Source organism: Heptranchias perlo, chromosome 2 (assembly GCF_035084215.1).
Source record: "Heptranchias perlo isolate sHepPer1 chromosome 2, sHepPer1.hap1, whole genome shotgun sequence".
Taxonomy (NCBI): Eukaryota; Metazoa; Chordata; class Chondrichthyes; order Hexanchiformes; family Hexanchidae; genus Heptranchias; species Heptranchias perlo.
Genome location: NC_090326.1, coordinates 86,411,656 through 86,434,328, shown reverse-complemented (window position 1 = coordinate 86,434,328; position 22,673 = coordinate 86,411,656). Strand labels below are relative to the sequence as shown.

General features: G+C 41.6%; 1 protein-coding gene across 3 annotated transcripts in view; it reads right to left on the bottom strand.

Moving 5' to 3' along the window:
• Positions 1–5,088: 5,088 nt before the first annotated feature.
• Positions 5,089–22,673, bottom strand: part of etv1 (ETS variant transcription factor 1) — a 112,624-nt gene continuing 95,039 nt past the window's right edge. For all 3 annotated transcript variants that reach the window (XM_067998483.1, XM_067998476.1, XM_067998493.1), the window contains 3 exons: positions 17,638–17,807; positions 8,572–8,673; positions 5,089–5,544 (listed from right to left, as the gene is read on the bottom strand). In XM_067998483.1, the coding sequence (XP_067854584.1) occupies positions 5,323–5,544; positions 8,572–8,673; positions 17,638–17,807 (494 nt within the window). In that variant the 3' untranslated portion in view covers positions 5,089–5,322. The remainder of the gene's footprint in view (positions 5,545–8,571; positions 8,674–17,637; positions 17,808–22,673) is intronic.

Here is a 22,673-nt window from a genome sequence, read left to right as displayed (position 1 = left end):
GAGAAATTAATTTGTGATTTAATGAAGGTGTGGACTAGGGCTTCTACTGTGGAGGGAGAGAGGTGGGAACAATGGGCAATGTTCCAGAAGTGTTAAAATGCACTCTTGATAACTAATCAATATTGATAAGAAGGTCAACTCAGGGTTCAAAACTCATTTTTTGCTCTCACATGGACAATAATATTGTCCTGATTACATCACCATCACACATTCATGCCATATAACAGTTCATCAACACTACTCTTTTTTAATTACTTTACTTTCATAAGTATGCATAAGTCTGTTATGGTTTTTTTGCATACTGACTGAAATAATGTCGATGATACAAATGCTGAATGACAGCAAGTGATTGCACATACAGTAAAAGCTCTTGTGACATTGTCACCTCTGATCGAAAAAAAAAGACTTAGATCAAACCAAGCAAAGGTACTTCAGGATAATCCCATGAAGATTGCATTCAACGCACAAAATAAAGAATGAACCATAAAAAAAAACAAAATATAAAAAAGGAAACATTGCCAGAATGTTTTCTTTCAAACTACATTATCTCAGATTTCCTTAGGAATTGAACAGAGTTTATTATGCTATTACATTTTTTTCTTCAAAAGCAAAAAAAAATTCAAAAAGCAATACAAGAAATCCATGAACCCTTCAAACTGCTCAAAGCCTTAGCTGAGGAAAATTAAACAACAATGAGATTTACATTATTAATCCAAATGCTACTTTGTGGCCATATAAAACCAAAACATACATGATAAATACAAAATTACAAAAATTTAGAAAATTTCTCAGAAACAGCAGAAAAAATACTGTCCATCATTTACAGATGTCCCTCAATGTTGTCTTTTTTTTGCTACATTAGGTTTCCAGATAGCCATCTTCAGGCAGATACAGTAATTTGCTTTTGCCTCCATCTTGTTTCGAGGACTCCTCAATACAATACCTGGTTCACCTGGCACAAACCTGGAGATGAAGGGATGGTACCGCAACATATTGTGTAACAATAGGGAAAAGTTTTAAGATCAATGTTCTATTGTCTTAGTTATTATTGTGTTAGATCAGTATCCGTGCCCTAAATCGTTCCAACAAAAAAAAGTTTTTTGATGCATAAAAGGATTCAATTCTTGTACAAATAAAAGTAATTAAAGGTTTCATTGTCAGGACGCTGTTGGAATTTTCATTATTGGCTGTAGGAATGTACAGCTATTATTTGGGGAATTTGGGAGAAATGTTTATAATATTTGGCCCAGAATTGATATATAAGAAATCTGATAGCTTAACATATAAGCAACTGAGTGAGAGAAAGAGAGAGCACCTCACACAATTGGCCATTCTTTATATGTGAGCTTAGGCAGCATGGGTTAGAAATTGGTATGCATTGCATCTGTTTTTTGGGCATAAAACATACCAATTTAGTAGTGGGGCAGCTTCAGCTCAATCTGCCCAGACCTTGGTCTCACTGCTACATTCATGGGGCCCATTTTTTAGATGTCCTGGGTGGACCCTAAAACAGGTGTTAGGCCCCCATAAAAATGTAAATTAGGGGCCTAATGCACTGACTATGTTGATAAGACCCAAGGACCCATTTCCATCGATCCTCAGGCCTCTCATTTCTGGACTAAGCTTGATCAGACTAATTTCTAGGCTGACATGTTAGCAAGCTATTCAATTTTGGCAGCCATCACAACCAAGCCCAATCCTGTCCTCACATGGTGTCCACACAACTGTAGCAGCCTCAACACTGATGACTTTCATTAGGAAACTCAACAGACCAGGGATCAAATCTGGAAGGTTTCTGGTCTGCTGGGCTCTGTTCCACACCTGTTGAACAACTGGGCAGAATCTATAATTCTTTTCAGAATTCATATTATTTTGTTGTGCTCAGCAAGATGAGGAACACCAATGTCAGGCATCCACTGTCAGCATCAGACACTCCCACATCAGTCACAGTATGTGCCACATGCAAAATAAGCTCCTTGGATTCAATCCCAACAATGTACATTTACCTCCATACTCAGAAATGCAACCCCTTTTGTGCAAACAATTCTGAACCAGAATGCTTTTTTGCACTGGATTAACCTTACATCAAATCACAGATCTGAAATGGAATTCACATGCTAGAAAACTCTGCCATAAGCTTTATGTAAAAAAAAAAGTCCCTGAAAATGCTACTGAAAGTTAAGGGGACAATTAGGACTGTACTGTCCAAATCTGAATTCTCTCAGTACTTGTTCCACGTGAACCAGGCATGTTTGCACTTGATGAGAATTACCAGGAATACAATTCAACAAGAGAATCAGAAAGAGCAAGACAACAGATCTTCCCATATATTAATATCCCAAAGTCACAGCATGGAAATTCAGATTAAAGTTGAAGATCGGCCCTTTTATATATATTCCATATATGACAACAGCTGATGCAGGTGGTCTGTCAATTACAACATCTAATTAGTGCAGTTTCACTTTAGGATGTGTTTGCTTGTTCCAGCTATATATTATAGTTGTTCAACCCCACGATGAGATTACAATATGATTTACTGTGATTATAGAGTTTCCACTGCGGGGGGCGGGGGGGAGCTAGCAGGAGACATGTTTTTTCTTTGCTACTTAGATATACCTTCAGTGCAAATTTTACACTCACGAACTCTTCCTCTTGCTAAGTTACTCAATAGTAATTTTCAAAAGGTAATTGGATATATAGTCGAAAAGGAAAAATTTGCAGGGGAAAGAGCAGGGGAGTGGAACTAATTGGACACTCTTCCAAAGAGCCGGCACAGACACGATGGGCCGAATGGCCCCTTTCTGTGCTGTATGATTCTATGATCCTTTTAAATGGACTACCAAAAAAAAAAATGGCAATAACCAAGCAGTGTTGCTGTTATGGTGCGCATTCCAAATCTGTATAGTTGTGTAGTTCTGGCAAAAGCCAACACTCCAGACTGCTTTCCACGTATAGGCAGTGACGAAAGGTTTCCATCCACAATGCTAACCTGTCTTTTCTCTTTTCAGATGTTGATGGCCCGGCTGTGTATTTCTGTTTATAATTTCACATATATACAGTTTTACTGGTTCATGGAAAGCTGCTAGGTGATAGGGGGTCACAGGATTTTACAATAGGGAAAACTCAGCAATCATTGCCAGGCAGCACTGAACTATGAAGTCCCAGTGAAATGACAATTCCCTGCATCTGCTCTCTGGGCCCAGGAGAATGGTGTAGAGGTGGACTAGGGTGAAGTGGAGAGAAAAATGAGCAAAACAAGCAAAAATATTACTGTCTACTGATGAACAGAAGAGGAACAATACTAAAACCTTACAAAGAGGCTATTCATTACCTATATTTTCCTTTTTTATTAACTCTATGAGTATGTATTATTTTACTTTGGTGAAGTTCTTAAGTTCTCTCTGTATTTGGTGATTGCTTACCCCAGAGTAATCCCCAGATACACAGAGGGCTTGACAATGTTCAAATCCTAGATTGATTCATTTGGACAAATTGTAGATTTTAAGTAGTTTTGCAAAAGATTTTGAAAAAGTAGCCCAGAGTACATTTTCAAATTAAAGTAAGGATAAGAGAGGGATTAAACGCTACACAAATCTCCTACTACAGAAACATATGAACCATTCTGATAGGAAAAGGAAATGCAACAAATGCTAAATGATACACATGCTCATCAAAGTATTTAGGTTTCTAAGATGGTGCAGAATAGTCAGCTTTCCTAAGAGAACAGACACACATAGGTTTCTTCTCATAGCTGTACTTTGCATTGATATACATTACTGACCGAAGAAAGCACTAAGCTTCAAGAAAGTGAAGAGAAACTTCTAACACATCCAGTGATTAGAACAGAAACAGAAACTTAATCCTAGGGATATCTGTAGCTTTGCCATTGTGTTATTCTGCCAGAAATTACATTGGGTGTAAGTTCTGTCAAAATTGGGGTGCGCACTGTCCCTTCACATGCACAAGTTCTGCCGTCTAAATATAGCACCAGTACACTGGTGTAACTTTTAGGAACGGTACTCCGATTTCATTCGAGAAAAATTGTAATCAGAAAGAAGCGCAGTCAGGTGTGTGAGCTATACTTTTGATTTAACAAAAGGTCACCTGTTTTTGAGGAAGCTTTCTACTAGCATGGTTACTTACTGAGAACACCATGGAAATTACACTGAACCATATTAGAGTCGGAAAGTCTAATTTGTTTTGTCCAGACGTTAACCTGTTTAAAATAAACGGGCTAATGCCTCTGTTGAGATAACAGATATGAATGTCCATATGCTAATATTGCTCTGTGTAATTCCAAGGCTCATGTGTTCTAAGTATCCCTTTGACATCTTGTTAACAATTCTTAAAAGAACTATCAAAATGTAACTTGTCCTTTTTGCCAGGTTCTATTCTTGTCATGGGTATCACAACATGGCTACTTCAGTGCCTGGATTTGAAAAGTGAAGTGAGTGCAAATGAAATGTTGCCATTGACAGGTCACGTTAGATAGGTTTCCATTAATCTAGACGTCTTTCGCATAAAAATTTCTTTTAGCAAGTTGTAGGTGTATAATCTTTTACCAATGCCTAAAGCGTACAGTTGCTTATAGTATAACTACAGCATAAGCTACATCCTAAGCAGTAAATGTTTCAAGTCATCTATTCTTTGTCCTGAAATACTACCTGTACTTACAGCAATGCTTCAAATTGCTTTAATAAACCCTGCGTTTAAAAGAATTTACAGAAAAGGAGACTGCAGCAGAAGCTTCAGCATATTCTAGTATTCATATATTTTTAACAAATATGACACAGCAGTAAAATGCTTGACTGTATATTAATGTGTACCCTGACAAAAAAGTACTATGTACCTACTTAGATATAGATTTTTAAAGAGTGCTGGCTGTGTTAACACAGCAATATTAGATATGCAATTTCTTTTATTACTGATATCAGCAGATTTCTTGCAAGTTTGACTTAGTAAGTTTTTAGCTGATATGAAACAAAAATCCATAAGATAGCATCAATCAAACCATTTAAATGTCTGCAATTCCCAACCCTCCCATCCCTCCCTTCTCACCAAAAAAAAAACATTTAGGCAAAAATGAAAACCACTCCCCCCGCCCCACCCCGAAAATAAAACATGTAGAACTTCAATGAGTCTTTTCATAAAGTGCACTGTCCCTGGCGGTGGACCATGGGGTTAATGCGACAGAAACTGTGGACCCACTGCTCAATGTCAGAGATGCTGAAGAGATGAAGTAAATCCGGATTGAGTCACGGTCTACAGAGGAAAATAACAGAAAAAAAAGAAACACGGAGTGACTGCCCCAACATGGTTGCATCAGTACACGTAGGCTTCATTGTACGGATGGGGATTGCAACAGCCACTATCTTGTATATAGGCCATGTTCTCATCAAAATGGGAGAGAGGGACAGTGTCCTCTTCATTGATGTGACGCTCCATGTCGGTTTTCAGCATTGGCCTCTGGTTGTCTGGGAAAGCCATTGAGAAAAGCGCTTCTGGATCACAGACAAATTTATACACATATCTTTCTCCAGCAACCTACAAAAAGTAAAGAAACATTTTCCCATAAAGATTAAATCTTTAAAACAAAATTGAAAGCACCATTAGACTTAAATAGCTAAGGATCAAATAGCTGGCCAGCCATAAATATAGAATTTGAAAATTTATTTTTAAAAGTTTTAAAAAGTACTCCAAACACAGAAAGATTTTACTGCTGAGATCATTTTTCTATAAAGATATGTGAATTTTTCATTAGCAGCTTCGGGATGGGCCAATTGTGTTTTTCTAACCAGATCTGTCAACCATTTGGATCTTCTCTTTGGTGTATCTTCTCTTTGGGTTGAGGTCGCAATCGGATCAGCCATGATCTTATCAAATGGCAGAGCAGGCTCGAGAGGCCGAATGGCCTACTCCTGCTCTTCATTCGTATGCATGTTCGTATTACCTGGCTAAAGACTATCTAAACATACAATGGAGTTATACTCCAAATAACAAATATGATCTTGGCCAGTTATTTAAAGGGGAGGGAAAGCAAGGTAAGAACTTTCAATATGAAGCATTCCCTTCATCTATGTACTACAAAAAGAATTATTAAAAATATTGCTACTTCACAAACGATACGAACTGATTCATTGTAATTTCTTCCTGTTGATAGATCTCCCTCTCACCGAGGGAGCTGCTCAGTGGGTGTAACCTATGGGAATAACAATGAGTGGCACCATAGAAATACCATGGATTGCTAGTCTTTCCAGCACTGGATTCTAATTGGGAAAATTCAGCAGTGACTGCTGTGCACTTAACCAGTATTTAATTTCCCAGGGACTGGGTGGGAGTAGATAGCCTTTCACCTCTGGGAGTCCAGTTTGAATTCAACTCAGAGTGATGTGATAAAAGTATTTTTGTTGGCTGTAAAGATCTTAAGTAAAATAAGTTTCAGCAGTCTCAGTTCACACTGGGCACAAAAACAAAGTCCCTGTAGATTGACATTAAATTGGGAATTAACTGTCAATGTAGCCCAGAGATGCCATAACTTTTTTTTAAGAAAGGAGTATATTAGAAGGAATTATTGATCAGAGGTTAATATGAAGCCATATTTTTGAAGTAAAGTTGAGGAAGCTTTGTTCTACATCTATATTAAACCGCAAGTGTAAACGTTTACTGTTGACAGTAGTTGCAAAAGTAAAATTGTTCTATTCCCCAGCATTGACATCTCTCACTTTAACAAGTTCCAAAATAAATAAATGTGATCATGAAGCTATTTAAAAAAAATCGATATATCACGTAATGATTTCTATGGGGTCCTATTCTGTTGTGCAGAAGAACAAAGTGTATAATTTTTCAGTTAATACTTCATTCCCATTATTAGAAACAGCAAACTTGATTGTTCATCAATCTGCTGGAGTCTAACTAGCATAACCATTATAATGTAAGTACGCCCAAGCTTTGTAAAAATGAAAAGGCATTTTCTAAATAAGTTAATGAATTATCACACATGCTTGTGGAGTATCTGCTGTTCACTTTTCTTGAATGCACTATAGTGCCTTTATGTATATGAACATATCTGTTCAGACAGAATGTCACACTGCACGGAGAGCACTGGTACAGATTTACACAGGAGACAGATCAGTGCTTTTAAAGCCCCAGCTTACATTTTATCTGACAGATTTTAGATAGAGGTTTGCTCTTTCAAATTATTTCACTTAAAATAGTTTTCCAAAAATACGATATTCTATAAAACCATATATACCTATTCTCTATGGAGTAACAATACAGACAGTCCTGTTTTAGTCAACAAACATCTTTTTTACTTATCCATACAGGTCCTCTTTGAAGAATTTTTTACACTCACTTTCTTCCTTAAAATACATACAATTTAAGGTGAAGAACAATAGTTGCAATGTCATACGTGCAGACATACAACAGACATATGAGGGTAGACGTTACAAATCTGCACATCTGACATGGCACTTCACCCTCCAGGAGCACACATCAGCGGGATGCCCGCAAATTTGAAATTGGAAACCTAGAAGGTGTTTCTTTTGATTATCAGCTAACACAGCCAGCCCATTTATGCTATGGCAAGGTGCTATAGCGACATCTCTCCTTCCCACTGAGGACATCTCTCCTTCCCACTGAGGACATCTCTCCTTCCCACTGAGGACATCTCTCCTTCCCACTGAGGACATCTCTCCTTCCCACTGAGGACATCTCTCCTTCCCACTGAGGACATCTCTCCTTCCCACTGAGGACATCTCTCCTTCCCACTGAGGACATCTCTCCTTCCCACTGAGGACATCTCTCCTTCCCACTGAGGACATCTCTCCTTCCCACTGAGGACATCTCTCCTTCCCACTGAGGTGGTGCTGAAAATGGCGAGGTCGCTAACCTAAAATATGCAAATACTCTGAACCCAGAATTTCGGAAGGGGTAAAGGGCATATCCATTGTCCGAGCGGAAGCTCTACACCGGCCCAGAACTGCCATAGAAATGTTTGGGGCTTCACCGTCCAAAATCAGCGAGTGCTGGCAGGCTATTCAAATGTGAGGGCATCACAGTTGACCTTAATCCTGTCCTCATCTGATTTGCAGCAGAGGTAGCCGAACAACAATCAAGAGGTGGAACCCTGACCAATTTTCTTCTCCTAGATCAGCTTACCTCAGCAATTATCAAGCTGATCAAACCTCGGGCTTTTCTGTTCTGAATGCCTCAGCTACTGACTATCTAGACCAGTTGAACTACTGGGGAATCCAGAATGAATGAAAAAGCAATCAGTACACAGATGAGGCATTTTGAGAGTGAAACTGCCAGCTGCCATCAAACTGAGGTGCAGCTCCTGAAGATTTAAACAATGAAAATTTAGAGCTCAAGTTCTTGCTGCAAGAAAGCTAGTGCTTTTTCTATAGAAGTAACCTTATTCCATTTTGTTGCACTGAAAGTTAAGTTAGGATACAGGGATTTTTTTCCCACTTTAATGAGGGCTATCGTATGCCTGTACTTGTCATTTGGATGTTACCCAGCTAACATTTGAAGAAATAATCAGAAAGATAACTCATGCTTGCCGCTTACTTTTTGCATGATGCCTTTCTCATAGTAGTAGCGCAGTGAGCGGCTCAGCTTGTCATAGTTCATAGCAGGACGATTCTTCTGGATTCCCCAACGTCGCGCCACCTGAGACAGAAACCATTGCCATGTGTCATTAAGGTGCACACTTTTTAACAACAGCTCCATGAAATATAAAAATATCAATATTTCAGGCCAATGATCTCATCTCATGTGATACAAAATCCAATTTTCCAATGAACCTGAGGCCCCAGCACAAAATTGCTCATATCTTGGCACTAACCCAGTAATCTCCATGAGACCATAAGATGTGAGAAATGTAATCATTACATTGGCACAGTATGGGATACTTGTGTCACAAATTGAACCACTTTGTTGCAATAGTGTAAAAAAAAACTGCACTGAATCTAATCCTCTCCAAAACTGGCCTTATGCCATCATTAGGGGCAAAGAGGAAAAATAAAAACTGTGAAAAACAAAATATAAACTATAGTCTGGGTCCCCAGTTATATTCAGACCAAGCAACTTCTGATAGATTTTTAGACACTAAGGGAATCAAGGGATATGGGGATAGGGCAGGAAAGTGGAGTTGAGATAGATCAGCCATGATCTTATTGAATGGTGGAGCAGGCTCGAGGGGCCGTATGGGCTACTCCTGCTCCTATTTCTTATGTTCTTATGTAACTTCATTCAAGAATCTTCGCCCCACCATTGGCGGTGTGACTTCAACCACCTAGGTCCCATGCTCTGGAGGCTCTCCCTATATCCCTCTGCCTCTCCACCTCCCTTTCTAACTTTAAGATTCTCCATAAAACCCAACTCTTTGATCAGGCTTTTGGTGATCCCTCTTAATATGTCCTTCTTTGGCTTAGTGTCCAATTTTCTCTGATTACACCTCTGTGAAGTACTTTGGAATATTTTTCTACAGTAAAAGTGCTGTACAAATGCAAGTTGTTGCTGTTGTTGCCCTGTCTCAATCCTGTTTTTATAGCGTGAACTAAACAAAGTCTATTTTTCTCTGTTACCCTCTCTCTGTCTCGTTTACTCTCCCCTTTCTCTCTAGTTTTGGGTACTGAGGCCAAATGTACCACTCACACTGCAACTAACACATCAACGGAAAATGATGAAATAGAAATCTCATTCCAAGTCTGAGCCTCCTGCCAATTGTACAGATGATTTTACACATTTTTTTTTATTCGTTCACGGGATGTGAGCGTCGCTGGCAAGGCCAGCATTTATTGCCCATCCCTAATTGCCCTTGAGAAGGTGGTGGTGAGCTGCCTTCTTGAACCGCTGCAGTCCGTGTGGTGACAGTTCTCCCACAGTGCTGTTCGGAAGGGAGTTCCAGGATTTTGACCCAGCGACGTTGAAGGAACGGCGATATATTTCCAAGTCGGGATGGTGTGTGACTTGGAGGGGAACATGCAGGTGATGTTGTTCCCATGTGCCTGCTGCCATTGTCCTTCTAGGTGGTAGAGGTCGTGGGTTTTGGAGGTGCTGTCGAAGAAGCCTTGGCGAGTTGCTGCAGTGCATCCTGTGGATGGTACACACTGCAGCCACAGTGCGCCGGTGGTGAAGGGAGTGAATGTTTAGGGTGGTGGATGGGGTGCCAATCAAGCGGGCTGCTTTATCTTGGATGGTGTCGAGCTTCTTGAGTTTGTTGGAGCTGCACTCATCCAGGCAAGTGGAGAGTATTCCATCACACTCCTGACTTGTGCCTTGTAGATGGTGGAAAGGCTTTGGGGAGTCAGGAGGTGAGTCACTCGCCGCAGAATACCCAGCCTCTGACCTGCTCTCGTAGCCACAGTATTTATATGGCTGGTCCAGTTAAGTTCCAGGATGTTGATGGTGGGGGATTCGGTGATGGTAATGCCGTTGAATGTCAAGGGGAGGTGGTTAGATTCTCTCTTGTTGGAGATGGTCATTGCCTGGCACTTATCTGGCGCGAATGTTACTTGCCACTTATGAGCCCAAGCCTGGATGTTGTCCAGGTCTTGCTGCATGCGGGCTCGGACTGCTTCATTATTTGAGGGGTTGCGAATGGAACTGAACACTGTGCAGTCATCAGCGAACATCCCCATTTCTGACCTTATGATGGAGGGAAGGTCATTGATGAAGCAGCTGAAGATGGTTGGGCCTAGGACACTGCCCTGAGGAACTCCAGCAGCAATGTCTTTCCACGTTGATAATGAGATCCACTTTTCAAAATTTGTCTTTTGATTAAACAACTGAATTCAAGTTAATTAATGCAAAGTCAGGTTTAACATACTGTTTAAAGGGCATTGTTAATTTCTGCTGTTTTCACATTTATTTTTCTTTAAATATGTCATTTTTCACTCCACTTTTTATTTTCTTTCCTCTTTCCTGCCTTTACTCACTCCTCTTTCTGTTCTTTAATTTCCTTTCTTGCTTTCTCATTCTATTATTTTCTAGTTCCATTCTCTCTTTTACTTTGCTTTGTTTTCTTCCTTACAGCTACCAATATAGAGTCAGGCACGTCATGTGAGACTTCAGCCGGGCTTTGCCTGGCAATAGAAATGACTAAAAAAAAACTAAATAAGTAAAACAAAATTGAGAAATAGACAGTAAATCTCTGGGACATCAGGATGCGCCACACTGTAAACTGGTTCTCTGATGTTGCTGCTCTGTCCCTCTCGATGTAATGTAACAATAACAATGCAACAATTTGCAGTCACTCTGCTGCTGTTCCTGGCAATGCTCTTCCCAACACTTGCAGGTAGATCTTGACTTTGTGCAATAGTGTAAAACGTGTGATAGCAAATCGGCAGCCCGTTTAACATCTTTCCCGATTTTAATTTCCATTGAAGTCAGACAGAAGTAATAATTGGAAGAGATGTTAACCGGGCTGCTAATTTGTTATCACTCGTTTTGCTCTAAAGCACAAAGTCAAGATCTACCCTTGTACTTTGTAACAGGTAACATTTTGTTTTGAGAGGCAGTTAAATATAAATAATGATCTTACCAGAAATCACCCTCACTTACATTTCTATCCATAACAATGTTCATACAGAAACCAAACCCTGCCAGAATCTAACACAGTGATCTAAGGTTCCCACATACAACCACGGGTTGCACTAACTCCTCGTAGCCAAGTGCAGTCCAAACAAATTGTGTTTTATATTCTGGAAACCAACCACAAGCTGCTATTTGGAAACCCCCAAGCTATTCATTTATACAAGTCAAACTCTTTTTGGGTTAAAAACAATTCTCCAGTATATAATTAACTTTCTTATATTTACAGGACTTAAAAGTCAAATATTAAGATGCTTTTTCAGTATCCTTTCATTTCATAAAATGAAGGGGCATATATCACTCACAAGTTATCCATATTGTGAACAGTTGGTGTCTACAATCCATTTATCTTAACCGTTAAGTGAAGGTAGCTTGAGCAATAACACACAGGGCGAGGAGCCAAGTTTTCATTGAGAAACTGGAGCGCTTCAAGTTCCACTCCAGCTGAACCGGACGTGGGAATAATGCACGTCCCTCCAGCTACAATTGCCCTGCTAAAATTTATGACATTTTTTTAAGGCATATGTTCTGTGGTCCTTCATGCAGTATGGTGATTCCATACACGCTGTTGTGTGATGTAAAAAATAAAATGGTGTAATGTATAACTGGCTGCACAACCTACAGTGCAAACTAGCTTGCAGTTGTACTGCTGCCGGCCTGAATGCACAGGATAGGAATCAGAATGCTGGGTCCCTTTGTTCCAGTTTGCCCCAGATGAGAATGATAATACTGTGCATCAGGGACTGCACTGCAGCTTAACTCAGAGAAACTCTGGCCGCTAATGCACAGTATAACCGAGGTACAACATCTCTGTTACCCTTTGACTTGCATTCCGTCCACTACCATCCCTTCTACAAACAGCAAGGAAGCCAATAAATACACATATTATCATTTGAAAATAGAGACCATGAAAGAATACTTTATATCTGAGTGAGTTGAAAGCAGTAATGCAATACTTCGATTATGTTGATATTCATAAGCAATCCAAGATTCACTATTGCAGCTTATGAACTCATAGCTGCTAGATTGAATTGCTGCCTTGTTTCTCAGCCCCAGTCATTGACAATCCCCATTAGCTCCTCACTGTTGCCTGCTGCCAATGCTTCCTCCTTCAAACAGAAAATTGAGGTGATAGAAATGCAGACATTGCCACAGCTGGTATCAGTGCCATTTCAAAATCAACCAGTGGAGGAGGGAGAAAGCTTTCTGCAGGCTAGTCTGGACATGTTTCTTTTTGTGCTTATCTTGGAGATAGAACTCTCAGTTTGCAGCAAGGCACTTCCCAAAAACTCAGTTCAAAAACAAGCAAAACTCACCCTGTAAAGGCACTTTGAATAGCAGTTTTGTCTGGAATACAAACTCGAGAGGCCAGGGCTTTGCTTAGAACCAATGTGGGGGGTTGAGGCGGATCCATCTAAAACAATGGTCCTATTACACACTTATACTGAAAAGGTGTAGAAAATGTTCCTATCAGTTTTAGACTTAATTCTGACTTCTGTGGAACTATTCCAAAGAAGTGAACATAGCGTGTCAGTGAATATTTTATTTACAAGAACAAACACACTATTTATCCCAAATGAAGTAAGCAAAGGAAGGGGACTTTTTCACAAATCAAAAATTGTTCTTTAAAAAAAACACAAGGCTAATTTCTGCTCCAGTATAGCTCTAAAACTAACAGGACCATATTGTTTAGCCTAGTATTAAATTATTTTATTGAAGAATCTTCTTTTGAACCAACATCTTGTCAAGTTCCAAAATTATCCCACAAAGGTTTTGCTCAAACTTAAATGTTTATATCTTGGACTTGGGGCCTTCAAATGTTGCCCCATCTCCGCCAGCTTTAATTGGGCCTCTTACTGAGTGTTTCCTCCACATGCACAATCATACGACCTTTGACAGTTGTCTGTTTGTAGTGAAAGCCTCAGCAACATGGATATGCTCATTGACTCACTCAATTTTATGCATATGCCTGACTACAAAGTAGAACTGCATACTGCAAACAGTGTAGTTTCCAAGTACGATTCAATGCAAGTATAAAAGCCTTGTTCACAGAGGCAAGATTAAGCAATGAATCTGAATAAACAGACCCAAGTTCGGAATTGGTGCTAGTATTGAGACTTACCTCAAGGGCAACTCTGCCCCCAATATTGAACATCTACGAGTAAAAGCTTACAATTAGAATCCTATCGCCCTGTCCTCATCATATTCTCCCCCCATCCATACTTGCTGGTGCTATTAAAAATCAAAATAATAATACATCCCGGTATTCTCACATACATTGGGGTTGGTTTTCCGATTTCATGATTTCAATGGGCGACCTCAACTCCAGAGAGAACATATTGGAAATTCCAGGCACACGCTGTAGATGATTTTAAAATCACTTTTAAATGAATAGTCAGAAAATCTTGCGCAGTGTGCACCAGAATATCTGATATATACTCCCTGTGGCCATGGTTCCCTGCCAAATGTGCAAAATTGCCCCTATTGTGTACCCACACATGTACACATATCTTGCATTTGATGGATAGTCATAATGAGGGAGCTTCAATAAATCTGGCCACGTGCATTTGAAATGCTGAGCCTAAATTCATATACTGGATCTCAACATGAATGCGGTAAGACTGAAACATCGTGATCACAATGGGAGTTTGTCAGTGAGACTTTTGTCACCTCCTGTATTTTCTTCAGTTTGTGACCTGGAATGGGCATGGACTTTAATATTCTTCAACATGATGACTTGTCACATCTGTTGGAGCCAAGTAACAAATAGGCTAAATTCACACTGGATGACACTAGCAATGAATGCATTATTGTATCCGTATGAAATTTGTCTGTCTGCTACTTTACCAAAGGCCTTAACTCCCATTTAGTTAATACCTTCATTACAAGAGTGGAGAAAGGAATTTAATATGAATTTTCAGTTACTGATATGATGCAGTGCAGTTTCAACCCAGAAGTATCAATTACTAATGGAAATGGAGTAGGAGGCTTTAAATAACAATCAACTGGGTGATTTGGGGATCAACAAACTACTATTAATTGATTCAACTCATCTCTTATGCACTTTTCAACCTTGTGATTGCACTGTAAGCTTTGGCCCTATACCAAGATATCTCAATTTAATTTTCAAAATTAATGATTAAGAAAACATCTCTCACAACGTTAAAAGGTCCGTTTTTAAATCTACACCTGCAGAACAGTTCTGTTCATGCTCAATGACATCTCTGAACCAATGTGGAAAATTTCCTTGCTGCCTTTTTCAAGATGAGTCAAACCTTCTTGTTCTGTGGCTCACTCTAGTAGACCCTACCAATAGGAAATGACCAAATCTATACAACTGAAGTCTGCTGATACTTTTAAAGCCACCAATTCACTCCGAATGAAGTCAATGGAAATAAAAATGGGGAGAGATGTAAAGCCGGCTGCCGATTGGCTATCACCAGGTTTCACACTATCGCACAAAGACAAAATCTACCCCATAACTTTAATGGACAAATTTCGCAATGTATACTGCTTAGTACCACAGTTAACTGAAAGCTAAAAGCCCAAATCAGCTCAGAGCCACTGCTTCTTTCATGCAGCACAGTAAATTTCAGTTAACCGCAGACCTGTCATTTGTGAAGAATTCAGTAGGTATTGGATTTTACAAATTTGCACTCGGGCTATAAAGCACTGTGTGCTTGAAGCACAAATTTGTAAAATCTACCCTAATAGTCTTTTGGAGCTCAACCATCTTTTCAGCTGCTTCATTAATGAACTTCTCTCCATTATAAGGCCAGGAGTGGGACTGTTCGCTGATGATTCTACACTTCAGCTCCATTTATAACTCCTCTAATAATAAACAGCCCATTACAGGCTACAGAACAACTTAGACATCCCAGGTGTGGGCTGACAAGTAGCAGGTACAATTCGCACCACACACGACAGGCTATGACGGATACAACAAGAAAAAGTCCAACCACCTCTCCCTAACTTTCAATAGCACCATTAATGACAAGGTCTCCATTATCAATGAATGGGGGGGTGTCACCATTGATCAGTAGTTTAACTGGACCAGCCATATCAACATAATGGTCACAAAAACAGGGCAAAGGTTGGTTACTCTGTGATGACTGGTTCAACTCCTGACCCCTCAACTCCTTTCCAACATCAACAAGGTTCAAGTCAGAAGCATGATGGAATACTCAACTCTCACCTGGATGGGTGCAGATGCAACCACACTCAAGGATCTCAAAACTATCCAGGACAAAGCAGTCTGCTCAATCGACACCCCAGCCACTGAGCTCAATATTCACCCCCGCCACTACCAACGCACTGTGGCGACAGTATCCACTGCAGGAAATCACCAAAGTTATTTTGACAGCATTTCCCAGCCCCATGATTTCTGTCACCAAGAAGGACAAGAGCAGCAATATCATGACAACACAATCACCTTCAAATCACACCACCCTGACTTGGACATGTATCGCCATTCCTTCATTGTCACTGGGTCAGTATCCTGGAATTCCCTGCCAAGCACCATTGTGGGAGCACCAACACCACAAGGACTGCAGCAGTTCAAGGAGAAGGCCCAAAACACCTGTTCAGGGCAACAAGGGATGGGCAATAAATGTGGTTTTGGCAGCGTCACCCAATCCAGAGAACAAATAAAAGAAAAAGTTCTTTTGGAACATGAACATCAGCCACAGAAATGTTAGGGATGTAACCATAAAACAAATGTTTGTGATGTCGATTTTCCAAATGTAAGAGGAATCCAACAACGGAGTAGAAAAATATAAATAAGATTGCAAGTTTTCGGTTCGTTCAGGAAATACTACGAATTGTGAGATATTCTGTGGCTCCTTTAAATGAAAGAAAGAACCAACTTGAATTTATATACTGACTTTCACAATGTCAGGGTGGCCCAAAGTGCTTCACAGTTAATAAAGTACTATTTAAGTGTATTCCCTGTAATAATGTAGAAAATGCGGCAGCCAATTTGCACACAGCAAGCTCCAACGAAACAGAAATGAGATAAATAAATAGATAATAGTCTAGAATTTGGGCTCTGTTGCATCCGCTTTTCGGGTGCAGATCAGGAGCAATAAGCACCAATTACACGGTTCTGCCTTCTGCGCCCCAAGGGCATCTAAATTATGGCTGACCCAATATTGGGTCAGGTGATATCTGGCGGTTCCTTGCGTATGTTAATGAGAGACTAAATGACTGTTTCTGGACCCATCCCGGAAATTAGTTAGCACTGAGCGGAGCATGAGCTGGGCTTGCTATGCTCAGGTTTTTGGGTTCTTCAGCGGTTTAACCTTAAAGGGACCGTTGGAAGCTGCCACCAAAAAGGTACGTTTTGTTTTAAATTACCTTCATGTGGAGTCATGGTGGGGGATGGGTGGGGGTGTATCTCCACAGGGCTCTACAGCACTGCTGTGGGCAGTTGCCGGACCATGCTAGCCCCCCTTTCCGTTCTCCTACCCCACCCCCCCATCCCAGGACTTAATTGAAGGCTGCTGCCAGCAAGGCAACCAGCCCAAATTGGAGAGTCGCAAACTGGTAAGCTGCCTCGAGGTGCGACAGGCGCCTGCAGCTTGTCGCAAATATTAAGATGAGGTACGAGGCCCAATTTTGGGTGAGCCTCAGGCCTCTGCATGCGCTGGAAGTGCACCAAATATTTTGCGCCCAAAAATGGGCTGAAACCAATTTCTAGGCCAGTCTGTTTTTGAGGGATAAATGTTGGCCAGGGGGTCTTTTATGCCCACTTGGGTAGACGGAGCCTCAGTTTAAGGTCTCATCTGAAAGATGACACCTCTGACCGTACAACACTCCCTTAGTACTGCTCTGAAGTGTCAGCCTAGATTATGTGCTCAAGTCTCAATTCCATAATTCAACTTTTTTCATTTGTGATTAGAAGTGAAGGGGTAATTTTCTGACTTTGCGCTATTGTAAGGGAGCCTTGACCACCATATTTCAATACTTCCCCTCCCCCTCCTTTGCTGATGTGGTGTCCTGTTTCTTTTCACTACAGTTGTGGAAGCAGTGAAAACCCACCTCCTCTGGCTCGATGAGTTTGAACTCCATGCCGCGGCCCGTCCATGCAATAAAGTGCGAGTTTGCTGGATCATCCAGCAGAGCCACTAGAAACTGCCAAAGCTGGAGAGAGCCTCTGCGCTGGTAAGTGGGTCCTTCCCGATATATGCCTGGCTCCTGCTTGATGTCACCTGTGGAAACAAAAGCTGCCATTGATGCTATGACAATATGAGGCCGGCAAAGTTTTGTATTGGTCAGAAATCAGCACTGGCTGGTACATTGGATCTGTATACTGCCTTTGCTCCCCTGGGACTTGGCTTTGAAACTTATGAGATGAAAGCATCCTCTCCAAAAGCTGCAACACTCCTAAGTTACATGAATTTGGAGTGTCTAAACTGTATTTTTATTGGATGCACGTCTACAACATAAAACTGTCCATACTTCTATACTAGATTGACAATCTGAAATAGAAAGGCCATATAGGTGACTGTTAATGGGAAATAGAAAATGTCACAGTGGTACAGGATTAACCAGTACTGAATGAGTTGCGTAGTAAGAGCTTTACTCTGCATCCAATTCCTGCAGCACTACCACTAATCTGGGAATGTTTGATATCAAGATTGGGCGCAAAAGCTGCAACTAAACTTAACAGAGAGATCCACACATAGAAGTGTGCGTGTGTGCGCTCACACACACACGTGCACGCACACACGTACAAACACACACAATGCTAGCCCAAACTCTCAATGGTCTCAAAATGCTGCCCATTAACCTTCAATCTCAATGAGAAATTTTTCACCACCATTTATTTCAGTGGAAGCTTTCTTGGTGTTGAGAGCAAATTCTATCAGGAATTAGTAGCTAAATCTTTGTGACTCCAGCTCGACGATAAAATACATAATTTATACTTTTTTATGTACAGATTTGCTGAATCCAGCAGTTGCATGAATATCATCTGGGACAGCTGTTAAGTGTTACAATGTCATTAGATCATCACAACCTCAGCTCCAGCAAATTTCCCTTTGGAATAACACTGTTCATCTGACTACAGCTGAAGTTTTACGAAACCATGGATAGTGCAGTGTAAGACAAGGGGAGTAATTTTGCACGGCCCCACTCCCAACACTGAGGCCCCGATATTTATGGGGAGGCGTGGAGGGAAGCCAATATTAATGGCAGGACTTCATCATCATTTTTTTATTCCGTTTCCCGCCCGGCAGCCGGCCAGATTGTCAGGCTGGCTGGCTGCTGGGTGGGAAAGCCAGAGGCAGGAGGCTACAGTCGGGGACCATTGGAGACAGTCCCCGGCAATCAGAGTTCGGAATCGGGACTTGATGTGGATTTATTGATTAGAAACTGGTCCGGAATAACGGCATTCGAGTTGCTGTACACAGTTTCAAGATATTCTTTGCATTTTATAATTTGCCCAATGGATAGTTAGAGGTTTTTAATCACCATCTTACTGATGATATTTTTTTTTATAGTTTACCTATTATACAAATAAAATAAACTAGCAGAATATACATTTTAATACATATGGGTGTATTTTTTTTTGTTACAATCAGATTCCAGGCGGAGAGCCTGGCAATCAGAAGGGAGAGGGGCAATCCTGGGGCTCAAGATTGGGGGTTGGAGTTGGGGATGGAGGGGGGGAGGCGATCGCGGGGCAGCCTTCTCGAGATCAGGGGTTGTAGTGGGTGGGGTGGGGGGGGGGATAACAGGGCGATCGCGGGGCAGCCTTCTCGGGATCAGGGGTTGGAGTGGGGGGGGGGGGGCGATTGTGGGACAGGCGGCTTGAGATCAGGGGTTGGAGTGGAGGGGGGGGGACGATCATGGGGCAGGCGGCTCGAGATCAGGGGTTGGAGTGGAGGGGGGGGGGAACGATCATGGGGCAGGCGGCTCAAGATCAGGGGTTGGAGTGGAGGGGGGGGGACGATCATGGGGCAGGCGGCTCGAGATCAGGGGTTGGAGTGGAGGGGGGGGGACGATCATGGGGCAGGCGGCTCGAGATCAGGGGTTGGAGTGGAGGGGGGGGGACGATCATGGGGCAGGCGGCTCGAGATCAGGGGTTGGAGTGGAGGGGGGGGGACGATCATGGGGCAGGCGGCTCGAGATCGGGAGTATTGGCCGATGGCGACTGCAAGGAGTGGCCCGATGAGTAGGTTTGCTTGAGGGGCTGGGGGGGGGGCACTCCCGCCTCCATTTTGCTGCCAGATTTCCCGAGCCCGAAAATCCAACCTGCAACTGTTAAATTTAAATCAGGCTCCTGACTGCACTGTGGGAGCCTGATTTAAATATTACAATGAAGTGTCACACCTCTCAAAGACGGGATCCATGCATGGCTCGCAACTCACCACGGTAAATTGGCGGTAGGCACCTATGTGGCAGTTTCACCGATTTTTAATTTTTAACACCCACTCCCAATCTCTGACCCTCTCCCGCCCCTCGTCGGGGGAGGTGGGGTTAATATCGACCTGAGTGTCTCTGATAGCAAGGGCAATGGTGGAGGTGGGGATACATCACTGTAGCTCCCATTTCATAACCCGCACTTGTCACCAGCGAGGCACCATGTTGGGAATTGAACACTGCTAGATTACTCCCAATGCCGCACGGAGTCACAGCATTCACAATTTGCCACAGTAAGGCTAGTCGTTTGTGTCAGGCATCACTTTCCCTCCACAGCCCTGAGCACCCCATACTTTACAAAAAAAAAACAAAGCATCTGTTGTCACCAAACTTGGGATTATTCCGAAATCTGAGGCACTGAAGTCACGCTGTGAAATTGCGGTGTACAACGTTTAACTAAATGCATTTGTCTGAAATTATCCTCCCTGCAAGGTAGTTAGGGTAATCTCTCGAGTAAAATAACAGAAAGAGGGATTTCAGATGAATGCATTAAGTGTTTATTAGCTACTATTCCATGTTGCCTGTGTGTTTAAAACAAGTTGGCTATACTTCATTTTAGATTAACACAAGGATACAGAATCATGTGGGACTTAGCTGTACTCACAAAATGGAATCGACTCTTAAGTGTTAGGATGTGAGCATGCTCCAAATAATTTCTACTCATTCTCACTCCACAACGTAGCTTCCATAGATAGACTCAAAGAAACACAGAAAATAGGAGCAGGAGTAGGCCATTCAGCCTTTCGAGCCTGCTCCGCCATTCAATATGATCACGGCTTATCCTCTGTCTCAATACCATATTCCCGCTCTTGCCCCATACCCCTTGATGCCTTTTGTATACAGAAATCTGTCTAGCTCCTTCTTAAATATATTCAGTGACTTGGCCAATGCATCCACTATTTCCATGGTTACCTCTTTTAGTACTCTGGGATGCAGATTATCAGACCCTAGGGATTTATCGGCTTTCAGTCCCATTAATTTCTCCAGCACTATTTTTTTACTAATACTAATTTCCTTTAATTCCTCCTTCTCACTAGTCCCTTGGTTCCCGAGCATTTCTGGGAAGTTATTTGTGTCCTCTTCCGTGAAGACAGAACCATGCTTTCAATGATCCAAAACGCAACGTTTTGCATTTGATATCTGGGATATAGTGCGCCGTGGGTCTCTTTTATAGTAAAATAAAAAGAAAAAAACTATTTGATGATATAAAAAATCATCAATGAGGTGATGCAGAGACATAAAAAAGTGTTCTAGTAGAAATATAAAATGTTTGTAGCACGGAAGGAGGCCATTTGGCCCATCGAGTCCGTGCCGGCTTTCTGTAAGAGCAATCTAGCTAGTCCCACTCCCCCGCCCTATTCCAGTAGCCCTGCAAATTTTTTCCCTTCAAGTATCTATCCAATTCCCCTTTGAAAGCCATGATTGAATCTGCCTCTACCACTCCCTCAGGCAGCACATTCCAGATCATAACCACTCGCTGCGTAGAAAAGCTTTTCCTCATGTCGCCTTTGGTTCTTTTGCCAATCACCTTGAATCCACGTCCTCTGGTTTTTGACCCTTCCGCCAATGGGAACAGTTTCTCTCTATCTACTCTGTTTAGACTCTTCATGATTTTGAATACCTCTATCAAATCTCCTCTCAACGTTCTATGCTCTAAGGAGAACAACCCTAGCTTCTCCAGTCTATCCACGTAACTGAAGTCCCTCATCCTGGGAACCATTCTAGTAAACCTTTTCTGCACCCTTTCTAAGGCCTTCACATCCTTCCTAAAGTTCGGTGCCTAGAACTGGACACAATACTCCAGTTGTGGCCGAACCAGTGTTTTATAAAGGTTCGTCATGACTTCCTTGTTTTTGTACTCTATGCCTCTATTTACATAGCCCAGGATCCTGTATGCTTTTTTTTAAATCGCTTTCCCAACCTGTCCTGCCACCTTCAAATATTTGTGCACATATACCCCCAGATCTCTCTGTTCCTGAATCCCTTTTAGAATTGTACCCTTTAGTTTATATTGCCTCTCTTTTGTTCTTTCTACCAAAATGTATCACTTTGCACTTTTCTGTGTTAAATTTCATCTGCCATGTGTCCACCCATTCCACCAGCCCATCTGTGTCCTCTAGAAGTCTATTACTATCCTCCTCACTGTTCACTACTCTTCCAAGTTTTATGTCAACTGCAAATTTTGAAATTATGTCTGTACATCCAAGTCCAAGTCATTAATATATATCAGAAAAAGCAGTGGTCCTAGTACCGACCCCTGTGGAACACCACTGTACTTCCCTACACTCCGAAAAACAACCGTTCACCACTACTCTCTGTTTCCTGTCACTTAGCCAATTTCGCATCCATGCTGCCACTGCTCCTTTTATTCCATGGGCTTCAACTTTGATGACAAGCCTATTGTGTGGCACTTCATCAAACGCCTATTGGAAGTCCATATACACCACATCAACCTCTTTGCCCTCATCAACCCTCTCTGTTACCTCATCAAAAAACTCAATCAAGTTAGTTAAACACGATTTGCCTTTAACAAATCCATGTTAGCTTTCCTTAATTAATCCCCACTTGTCCAAGTGACTGTTAATTCTGTTCCGGATTATCGTTGCTAAAAGTTTCCCCACCACTGAGGTTAAACTGACTGGCCTATAGTT